Genomic DNA, 11,931 nt, shown 5'->3' with positions numbered 1-11,931 from the left:
ACAACAAAAATGTTTAGTTCCATTGGTAATTTTTAAATTTTTTATTCTGCATAAAGGGTAAAATTCATTGTTGCAATTTTCTAAGGAAAGAGTCTCTTATAATTGAATTAAGCTCATAAAAGGAATGCGTATTGATAAAAACTATAGATTATATAACTAAATTGCAAAAGTTAAATTGGGCAAGACAAGTAAGTTTAATAGTATCAAGGAAGCAATCACAACTAGCAACACATATATGGCATGTGCATTAGTTTAGCATTATTAATATCTAAATTGATAGCAAATACCCAAAATAAGATCACATTTTCTTCGGCTAAGAATAGCTTTTTCCAAACTATAAAATGGATACCCTAAAATAAGTGCTTATTTTGACATAATCAAGCAATAAATTGTAAAAACGTAAAAATATATCATAGCTGGAATTAAAAAAGTCATAACAAGAATATTCCCCGCAGATAACTCATCTAGGGAAGAGATTGTTTATGATATAAAATTTTAGTGGTAGCAATCAGATTAATAAGCATGAGCATTGACAAAAGCATCAAGTTACGATAAAAACCTAATGCCTAACTGGAGTAGATTCATCTAACACACTAAAATGCCTATAAAATTGTCGAAATCCATCATTCACATGCGGAGTTGCAGGAAGCTTTAGCATGTCATGTTGGCTATTGAGCTTGGCAACATCAATAGGAGTCTTGCGATCCATGTTCTGCAGAGTTCTGTGGTAACAAAATATAATATAGTAGAAAGAATTAATCATATAGCATTTTATGAAATAGAGACGGGAGTTAAAATAGTATTGGGTGTTGGCTTACACAGCAGCACCGTTCTTCAACAGAGGGGCTACACATTCCTTCTAGTCATAATTAGCTGCATAATGTACGGTAGTACTTGTTCTTATCCACAGCATCCACATTTGCTCCAGCCTCAAGTAGGAGTTTAGCACACTCCACCTAAAGCATTCAAGTGCATTTGATTAACTCCATGTCATAAACTTGGCCAATTTGCCAAGGAATTTTTCATTAAAAAACTAACTAGAAAGTGGTCCTAAGTATCCCTAGGAGATGAACAATTGATGCCATAAACCATATAAGTTAGCTCAAACTGTCACTAGAAAGCCCCAGTTAGCACAAATACTAGTTTTCCATTGGCTTTATTAGCACTTCCTCAACTAAGTAACCAAAAACACAAAACGTTAAGTAATATTTAATTCTATCCAAATCATACGCCCTACCTTTAAAACTCAAACAAAAAGGAACAAGAAAAATAAGTAAGAATGGGTAAAGCTCAGATTGTTTTACCTCACCATATCCGCAGGCAAAATGCAACGTTGTCCTTCCTTCTAAATCTTCCTCATCCTTATTAGCACTGGCTGCTAGTTTATATTTCATACCCTAATTGAAGAGCAGTAAGAAAAAATTAAACTTTTAGCAAGATACTAGAAAAAAGTACATTGCATCAAATGTATACACTAAATCAACTTCAATAGCGTTAGCACAACATAAAACTAGAAACAAGAATTTCTGTTAAATAATAGTGACAGAAAAAAATTTACAAATTTTTGTTTTGGTTGATTGAATAAGCAGAACATGTTCTTTTTCCACACCAAGCTGCATTGCATAAAAGAAAAAGAAAAACAACATTAGAGAATCAGTAAATCCAATATTTTGAAAAGAACTTAGAGATTTGGCCTCCATATACTCTTGAATAGCCTTGCAACATGCATAAGATTAGTTCACATCCAGTCCCAATTCAGGTACAATATAATAGCTACACCCAATTAAACAAATTAAAAAGCAAAATCACAAAAAATAAAGAATAATGCTAGTGATATACAAAATACCAGTCATTAAATAATAATTTCACCTCTCTTTGATGATAAATATTAAAAATTGATGGATGTCGTTGGGACTCAAATAAGCATCTCTCAGAAACAAACAAAAATCTTGAGAACACAAGTGAGGAAATGCAAAATGATAAAAAATAATAGAAAAAACGAGGACTTACTAGTTAGCATCAAAACACTAGGTCCTTTACATGACGAGAACAGAGGAGTTACCTCGAGCCACACTGCTCTTCCTGCAACTCATCCGCGCTGCTCTTCCTGTCCTAGAATGACTCCAAACATAAACCTCAACTCTTTTTTTGGTTTCGTTCGAGGATACACCACTGCATAGATTTTTAAAGATTGCTCTGCAATCCCAAAATAATTAACTCAAAATTCACAACCAAAAAAAAAAAAAAAAACCCAGACCCAGAACAATGGGTAAGTTCTTACCAAATTATTGAGCGCCCATCTTTAGTATTCCTAGCAAAGAGTATAGAGCTCAAAACAAGCAAACAACACCTAAAACCAAACAAGAAAAAATTAGGGTACCCACAGAAAAATAACACTTCAAAAAAACCAAACCTCAAAAAATCAACCAAAAAAAAAATTGACTTGTTTTGAGGGTTTTCGATGGCAGCTTAGGGCAGCTCACGGGGCAATGATTCCGACCAAAGCCAGGACGACGACAGTAAAGGCTAAAGAACTAATGTTGTAGACAATAGTGCAACAAAGGTAACGGTGGACGGTTGGAAAAGAAGCAGCGGACACGATACTGGCTCTGCCTCTCTCTAGCTCTCATGTACAAACCAAATACCTGGGTAGATGGATCCGATTGGTTGATTAGTGTGAGAGAGACGGTGGATTTGATCTTAGATGATGAGTGAAAAAATGGGGATGAGAGAAACTATGAATTTAAAAGAGAGATGAGATTTCATGGATTTCTTTTTTGAGAGAGCAAAGAAATCGGATTGAGGTGAGAGAAAATTGTGGGATTTTCTTTTGAGGGAACCGGTTTACCAGGTAACCCATTTATTTCTATTTTTAATATAAATTTAATCTCAACCGTTGGATTCAATCTAATTGAATCCAACGGTTTTTTTCCAATTCCGGCATGGTGCCGGGGCTTGAATGCCCGGCATTGTAGCATTAGCCGCAAAAGAAATGTATTTTTGATCAACTCGATGAAATGAAATTGCTTTTGTAAGTTGTCACCTTCAAGAGCCACTTGGGCTAAGCCCAAGTGGCTAGAGTTAAATGTGAAGAAGGGAGTTCGAGCTTCCGCAAACGTATTGTAGGGATTTAATTTAAAATATTTTTTCTTAAAGCTCATATCAGTATTAATGTCAACAGGACTCAATATATAAATATATATATAATTATTCGTATCAATTATATTCTCATGTAATATGAATTATAATTTAAATTATAATTTAAGTAATATCTCATGCCATAAAAAAAAAAAAACCTTCAAAAAATTTTGCCTCGAGATTCTTTTGTTCAATTATTCAAGATGATTCGAGCCAAACACTTGTTAAAAATCTACTAGACACACCTGATGTTCATAATTAGACTTACAGCCTTTAAGAAATAATAGGAACAGAGAATGAATAAATAAAAAAAAAGGGAACAGAGAAGTTCTAACGACCCCTGTCCCTTTCAACTATTCAATACTTTCTTTAAAAGGCCAGCGCACTTTGATTATTACCAGGACATGTTATGTTATGGTACAAACATTTCGGTCTTTTATTAATTTCTTTCCAATACTGACATGATTGTTCGAATAGTGACTGTCGAGATGAATCAAAGTTCATTGAAATTTATTGGGATGATGCTAAGTTGTAAGGGAAGTTAAAATTAAGGGTTTGTTTATGTTGGATTCGTTATGAGATAGATTATTTTTTTATAATTATATAATTAAAATTATAATAATTTTTTTATTATTTATTACTTTATGTGTGTGGATGAATTTATATTCTACCGTAAATCTACTCTAATATAACTATAGCTTAAAATTAATATTTGAAAGGAGATTTGATTGTACTACATAATATATGAGCACGGTTGAATAGTTAAAAAAAAGAAAAAAAGAAACAATAAAATTTAACCATCTGACGAAAACATAAGTCTAATTATGAGAATATAATAACCTGAAGTTCTGCAGTTGGAAGGTTGTATTATGAAAATAATGAGAGCATCATATATCGTTCAAAATCCTGTGGAGACCTGTCTAGATTAATCAAAGTTTTTTAAAATTTATCAAGACAAACCTCGCTTGAATCCTAATTTTAACTTTTTCAACAGAGACGTCGAAAGTTAAAATTAGTATTTGAAGAGAGGTTACAGAACCTCTTTGATACATGGAGAGCTGTATCCCATGACATGAACATTGTTAAATAATTAATAAAAAAAAAAACAAAATTTAAGCATCTCATGACAACATTAGTCTAAAGTATGGGAATCATATATGATAACAGTAAATTTTGAAGGGAGTAAACAATAATTTTGTAAGGGCCTTCGAACCCGACATTGATCAATTGTCAGTTTGTCGCGGTCTCCATAAGAATAGGTCACAACCACACGACCGAGTCGTCAGGATGTGTATGTACAAATATTACTTTAATCAATTAATTAGTTAGTAATGACTTGTATAAATAAATTTGCTTGAGAAAACCCTCCAACCCAAACTTTCTTTTTGTTACTATAATATCATCAACCAACTATATAATACAACTACTTCACATCTATTCCATGTAAGAAAATAGACAAGAAAATAATTATTATTACAACTGGTCAACCAAACAAGCAGATCTACCAACCATCTATGCTGTTTGGACCAGCAGTTACAGAACCTTAGTAGCTTACTTGTCCCTGTCAACTTTATAACTTTTTTTTTCTCCCTTCATTCTCAAGACTAATAATTAAAAAAAAAAAGAAAGAAAGAGAGATCGAGAGACAAGCATTATCCTTCACTAACTCATTCTCAATTCTTCCTTTTTTAAGTTACTTCTTTATTTTTGGTCATCCCATTTAGGTAATTTTAGATCACAAATCTTGGTTAGAAAACACTGAGATTTGTTTGGGATTGATCATGATAAACTATTTAGTGTAGTGGGTGCATGATACCTTATCATGAAGGTAACCCTATGGGATCATTTCTCACCTTCCACATGCTAACTCTCATTTCTCACCTGCTACACTGACTCATCAAATCTCACTATCTCTTCTACTATATCCCTTTCTTTAAGCAAAAGTGACTCACTCAAACAAATAAACAAAAAATTCTAGCTTCATCTTCAATTCCTGAATTATTTTTTCGTCTTCTTCAACTCAACATAAATCCCAAATCAAAATCATCTCTCTTCCCCTCAATCACACACTCTCTCTTCCTAGAAAATAATTTCACAAGATGAGGCCCAAACCTCAATCTCCTATGAACATCAAGCTCATTCTCTTATGTGCTTTCTTCCTTTTGCTTCTCCTTTTCATCACAAAATCAACCTTCTCTTCATCTTCATCTTCATCTTCATCTTCATCTTCATCCCAATTACAAAACCCTTTATCCACCAACTCAACAGAAACCCCAGATGATAACATTCAAATCCAAGAACAAGCAGAAACAAATAATAGCCCTAATACTAACTGCCCAACAACAACATCAACTCCTCCGTCACCTCTCACAGAAACTTGCACCAAAACCCCGCCTTCATTAGCCAATGCTCTAGTCCATTACGCAACCACAAACATAACCCCACAACAAACCCTAAAAGAAATCTCAGTGTCCCTACGAGTCCTAGCCCAAAAGTCACCATGCAATTTCCTGGTCTTCGGCCTCGGCTACGACAGCTTAATGTGGTCAGCCCTCAACCACGGAGGCCGCACACTCTTTCTCGAGGAAGACAAGTCGTGGATCAACCAGATGAAAGAGAAATTCCCAACCCTAGAGTCCTACCACGTCGAGTACGACACCAAAGTTAACGAAGCCGATGAATTAATGAATGCTGTGGCAAGCGACGAGGAATGCAGAGTGGTGACCGATCCGAGATTCTCAAAGTGTCGGCTTGCCTTGAAGGGGTTCCCCTCTGAAGTGTACGACGTTGAGTGGGACCTGATAATGGTGGATGCGCCGACGGGGTACCACGAGGCGGCGCCGGGGAGGATGACGGCGATATACACGGCGGGGTTGATGGCTAGGAATAGGGAGAGTGGTGAGACCGATGTGTTTGTACATGACGTTGATAGAGTTGTTGAGGATAAATTTTCAAAGGCGTTTCTTTGTGAAGGGTATTTGAAGGAACAAGAAGGGAGGATAAGGCATTTTGTTGTTCCTAGTCATAGGACTAGATCGGCCAGGCCATTTTGCCCTTCTTAGAATCTTTCTAGTTTGCTCTTCTATACTTTAATTTCTTTCTTTTTCTTTTTAACTGATTTTGTTTCCTTTTTTTTAATAAAAATATATAATTAAACATTGGATATGGGAATAGAAAGGGATTTTTTTTTTTATTTGACTTGTTTGAAACTAATTGTTTTTCCCCTTTAATGTGAAGAATTATGAGTTCTGTTGTATTGGTAATTGATAATAGTATCCCCTAAGTTACATGCAAGTAACTTAGCATTAGCCTTGATAATAATGATTCATGAACACTAGTGTTGTATTAGGCCTTTTAACATAAAATAAAATAATTTAGAAATTAATTCCAAAAAATAAACGCTTCTTTTAATAAATGAAAAATAAAACAAACGTCTTTTTTTTTTTTAATTTTTTAACACAGTAGTCTGTTTGAAAGTTAAAATTCTTTAATGTTTCACCTCTTGCAGTGTAGTTTGTACTTCATTTGTACCAGAAAACTCTTTAATAACCAAATGGTATATATTCCATTGTAAGGGGCTAATTCCTTAACGATAACAATATAGTAAGCCAACAACAAAAATAACTTTAGAAGGAAATTTAGTAATTTGAAGATAGGATTTTACATTAGGAAATAAATAATTAACAAATTATTTGGGGAAACTTTGTAAGTTATTGAATAAGAAAGTTATTAATAGTAATAAAATAAGATAATAAGTGCTTAAAGTATATAAATTTTGTGGTGTATAACCTTTGCTTAATATGAAGATGGGACTTTAGACAGCCCTCTCAGTTGCGTAAGACTTTGGGTCGGTTGTGCAACATCTGCACCAACATATTCATGAGATCCAACTCCATAACAAAAGCAATATCCCTTCTAAAAATTAATGTCATGCGAGAATGTAAATGAAAATAAAATAATTATATACGTGATAATGGTACAACTATATGATATTTGTTTGTATATTTTAAAAGTTTATAATTTATTCAATGAGTAAGAAGAATAGAGTTGTCTCCGAAATTATATTCACATTATATATATATATATATATATATATATATATATAGAGAGAGAGAGAGAGAGAGAGAGAGAGAGAGAGAGAGAATCCTTACACACCCTCATTTTTTTTTATATGGACATGTTTTTAAGTCATCAAGTTTAATAGAATCAGATTTTAATGTTATTAAATTGCATGACTTTATAGTACATTAAAAAATAACTCTATTAAAACACTCACAACTTAACAACCTATCTGCATTTAAAAATATATATAGAGGACACTTACACTTGAAAATGATTATATGTGTGGCGGGCGAGGGTGGGGGGAAGGTCCGTCTACAATAGAGTTACTCCATCGTAAACACTGCTAATAACCACACGATTATAATAATAATTTATGTATTTACTATTTATCACTTTGATCGTGTAGTTATTAAGTAGCGTTCTACGGTGAAGCAACTCCTAAATGTAAATTCAATTTAATACTGATTATAAATATGAGTTAATTTATTATAATAGTTCTCTAATATTTAGACTGAGGTTCTATTTTTTAAAACAATAACACGTAAAAGTAAATTAAATTTGTACTCAAAGTCTCATTTATTACTCCAAAAGAGTCTAATAGCAAAAAAGAAATAATAATTTAACAACAATTTGTAGTTCTATCTACAACGTAAAATGGTTTTAAATCTTTTGCAAGATAAAAATGAGAAATTGAATCATGTCAATTTTGACCAATTAAAAGAATGATTTTTTTTTAAATACTACATCAATGAAAATGCACTGGATACTTATTTAAAAGATTTTATAAAATTTAGCTACCAAAAAGTGAAGGTGATTTATTTCTAGTGAATTGGGCGCGAAGAGTTCATTAATTTTTTTATCTAGTAATTAATGGTTAATTATCTGAGCCGTTTGATTGGCATGACTGAAGAATCAATGCCATCAGACCATAAATTTTCATCAAATACTTCCATAAGTTTTTTTTTTTTAATAAGTTAAAATCTCAACCATCAATCGTGTGGCGGAAAAAGGGACTGAAATTTAGCTTGGTTCATTAGCCATTGAACGGGGTGCACTTTAAGCTGGGCCTAGTTATTGAGAATCGGTTATGTTTGAATTGGGCCGACAAATCGGTGATGTTCATAGGATTGCTGTGGGTAAATTTTCAAAGGCTTTTCTTTGTACAGGATATTTGAACTTTCAAGAAACAAGGGAGGATAGGGAATTTTGTAGGTTTTGTTGGCCCTTCTGCCCTTCTTGGAATCTTTTTATTTTTTGCCTTTCAGTACTAAAATTTATTTTTTTCTTTTCTATTGATTTTATTCTCTTTTCGTTTTAAAATATGTAATTAAATATTGGACACGGGCAGGGATGGCAACGAGCTGTATATTGTGCGGCGTGGATTGTGTGGGGATGCCAATAGCCCAATAATAGTACCCATATCTATTGCGGGCTTGAAGAGGTAAGGATCGGAATTTAAGGATAAAAATTAGAAGGGTAAAAGTTCATTTGGCTCATATATTTTAATATTAGTGTATGTTTAGTCCCTGTATTTTTAAAAATATATCGAAACATCCCTGCTGTTAAAATATTGATACTCCTACTATTATTTTTTATTTCTTTTGGCTTACTTTTACAATACTACCCTTTTATAATAATTTTTTTGTTTGGACATTAATAAAAAAATAATTAAATTACCAATTTCACCCTAGAAAATAAAAAAATTTATATTAATTTTTTTGCAAGCACCATTTGCACACTTGGTAGTTTGCATACAATTTTTGACAATTAAAAATTAATATATATATTTTTTATTTTTAGGGTTAAATTGGTAATTTAATTATTTTCTTTTTATTAATGTCCAAACAAAAAAATTATTATAAAAGGGTAATATTGTAAAAGTAAGCCAAAAGAAATAAAAAGTAACAATTTAATTTTTGACAATTAAAAATTAATATAATTTTTTTTTATTTTTTAGGGTTAAATTGGTAATTTAATTATTTTCTTTTTATTAATGTCCAAACAAAAATTATTATAAAAGGGTAAATTATAAAAATAAGCCAAAGAAATAAAAAGTAACGGTATGGGTATCAATACTTTAACGGCAGGGATGTTTCGAGGCATTTTTAAAAATATAAGGACTAAATGGATACTAATCTTAAAATATAGGGACTAAATGAGCTTTTACTCAAATTAGAAATACTTGTCCTCTTTCCTTATTCCCTATATCCCCTTTTATTTTTTATTTTTAACATTTGCATATATTTAGAAAAGAAAAAATGATACCTTAGCTAGTTAGTTTTAGATGAACATGCATCACTTTAGTCTAAAATATTTATTAAAAAAATCATTTTCAATTTTAGCAAATATCTATTATAATTTGATGATTGTTGAGTTCTATTTTAGTCAATGTATTACCGAATACCTTTATCAAAACCAAAGTCTCCATTTGACATTTCCTTATCTATTCTTCATTCCTTTCAATTGACCTTAATTTGAACCTTTTTTTTGTTGTCATTCATTCTTAATTAGGACAAGATTTTAGATGTTCTAGAAAATATCAGTCTATTGAACGACTAAAATCTCCAAGTAAATATCTAGAATATTATCATATTAGATAGCCGTTTTAATTACTGAGCTACTAAGTCTATTGTTTACATTTTAGAATTTTAATATTTTACTTTAATATTTAGTTGGTTTAGCTGTAAATTTAAACTTTTAAAACATTATAAAAAAACTATCAATAGTCAAATGGATTTAGTGAGTGGATACTGGTATTAGAGTTTTATACTTGTACCCAACCCATTCAATTAATGGGTATAAAAGTTATACTTGTACCTTATCTTTTTATAAAAAGGAGATAAAATTAGACTCAATATCTGACCTCATGAGCCCTCATACCTACGGGGTTTTGTTGCCATCATTAAGATAAAAGATTACTCCAAAATCACTCCTATAGTGTTTTATAAAAAAAAGAGAAAGTTATAACCCATGTTCATTATAAGATAGAACATTTTGAGTTGGATTTTTTTAACTGGTTCTGAATTTTTAAGAAGTGGGTTCTCATGGGATTTTGAATTTTTTTTTTTTTGAACTAGCCATTACATTAGACTATAACTCATATTTACAATCAAATTATAACTCATATTTAAATGAGACTATTACTAGGACTTTTACCATCACTAATATTGGAGGGACATTCACTCCACTCACATTGATAAGGGAGAAGACTATCTCCACTCAATTATATGTCTCCACTTAATTATATGTTATAATTGAGAAAGGACTCGAGCCGTCACTAATAGATGTTTAATATTGTGAAATCATTTTTTTTAATTTAAAGGTTGTAATTGATGGGTGTTTACTTTTTACTTGTTAAATTAATTTATATTAAATTATTTTTATGTAAAGTTTCAGAAATCTATATTTGCCTCATTGGATTCATCAACTATGGAGATTCGAAGCTTTTCAGAAAGAGAGGAAGACAGAAAGCAAGAGATTGGAAGCTTTGATTTTAATTTATAATAAATTATTCTTATTAGTGCATGTTATTTTGTGTATTTTGTTTTGGAGGATTTTTTTTAGAAGTAATGGGGTGGGTAGAGCCCAAATATATTTTTATTTTTTCCCTTTATTACCCCAAGGCTCAAACCCGGGTGTCATCTGCTACAAGTTTGATGCTGTTATCAACCCGACCACGCCTTTAGGGGCGTGTTTTGTTTTGGAGGATTGTGTCCAAGTATTTAATTGATGACTTGTATTTTAATTTTGTAGTAACTACTGAGAATATTTGAATTAATTGGGACTGATTAAAATCTGAAAATCTTCTAAAATCGTCCTACATGAAGGACTGCCTAGAACTTGTAAAATAGGGAAATTGACATGAAGGGCATTGCCAGCAATGACAGTTTGATGGTCAGGTCAGTATATAGTGGAGAGGACTAGAGGAGGCTGTGTTTCTTTGAAACCTTAAAATAAGCATGAAGAAGAGTTGAATAAGTGAATAATGACCCCCTTTGCGATGAGATAGACTTAAATCTTTTACAGTTAAGTGCCCCAGGGGTACCTTTGTCTTTTAGACACGTGATGCAACGTGGATGATTGTTCCCCCCTTTAGGTAGTGGCTTTTTAGTAACATCGGGATGAAATCCAAATATATTGGACTGTTCACAACTCATGTTTGTCAATGCGGGACTACTTTTATCATGCGACTGTCATTTTTTTTTGGTATTTCACAAGTTCACATGGCCGGGTGGCCCCACCATATAACCTTCGCAGTGGCTATTTGTGGGGTATTTCTGATGGAGCTAAACTGGCCTAATAAGAATCTTGCCACCCTGACACGACCACATATTTGTGGAGGCCCTATCAATGTTGGTTTGGCCTTCGTGTGACAAGCGGCCATAGTTAGGGACCAAGTAGACATTCTCTAATTCTTTTAAATATTATGGTGGCTCACACCTCATACCTCATTTTCCCCATAATACCCCTAACGTTTGGAAGCCCTTTTTAGACTTGTCATTAGTTGTCAATGACATTTTAGCCAAAACAATTTTAGTAGTGTAAATGCGTCATTCCTTCATTGGTTGGTTTACACTTTTCCACCAACAATTATCAAGACTCTCTCATATGGCTAGTTCCATTATCTACGAATGTTTAACTTGGAACAATTAGCTAAAGTGGGCAGGATGAGGTATAATAAAATGAATCCGAGCAGTCAGCATAATGTTAGAATGGTCAAGAGCACAACAG

The 11,931-nt window shown here is 32.4% G+C and overlaps 1 protein-coding gene and 1 long non-coding RNA gene across 5 annotated transcripts; one reads left to right on the top strand and one right to left on the bottom strand.

Annotated features, from left to right (window-relative positions):
- Positions 1 to 434: 434 nt before the first annotated feature.
- On the bottom strand, positions 435 to 2,799 carry LOC102629824 (uncharacterized). 4 transcript variants are annotated; one of them, XR_008052730.1, is made up of 7 exons: positions 2,444 to 2,799; positions 2,282 to 2,350; positions 2,011 to 2,196; positions 1,559 to 1,613; positions 1,305 to 1,397; positions 819 to 956; positions 435 to 722 (listed from the first exon to the last, which is right to left on the bottom strand). It is a non-coding gene; the product is annotated as an uncharacterized LOC102629824 (long non-coding RNA). The 4 variants fall into 4 exon arrangements; XR_008052728.1 differs by having other exon boundaries at positions 2,063 to 2,196; positions 2,444 to 2,792; XR_008052731.1 differs by lacking the exon at positions 1,559 to 1,613 and having other exon boundaries at positions 2,444 to 2,797.
- A 2,054-nt stretch (positions 2,800 to 4,853) lies between these two features.
- Positions 4,854 to 6,329, top strand: LOC102624610 (glucuronoxylan 4-O-methyltransferase 3). The gene has a single exon (XM_006478202.4). The coding sequence runs from the start codon at positions 5,238 to 5,240 to the stop codon at positions 6,198 to 6,200; it is 963 nt and encodes a 320-aa protein (XP_006478265.2). The 5' UTR covers positions 4,854 to 5,237; the 3' UTR covers positions 6,201 to 6,329.
- The last annotated feature ends 5,602 nt before the right edge of the window (positions 6,330 to 11,931 follow it).

Source organism: Citrus sinensis, chromosome 3 (assembly GCF_022201045.2).
Source record: "Citrus sinensis cultivar Valencia sweet orange chromosome 3, DVS_A1.0, whole genome shotgun sequence".
In the NCBI taxonomy this organism is placed as follows: domain Eukaryota; kingdom Viridiplantae; phylum Streptophyta; class Magnoliopsida; order Sapindales; family Rutaceae; genus Citrus; species Citrus sinensis.
The sequence above is the reverse complement of the archived record's forward strand: the minus strand, read 5'-3'. Positions and strand labels throughout refer to the sequence as shown.

Excerpts from the sequence above, each read along its gene's own strand:
- LOC102624610 (XM_006478202.4), top strand. The coding sequence starts at position 5,238 with ATGAGGCCCAAACCTCAATCTCCTATGAACATCAAGCTCATTCTCTTA.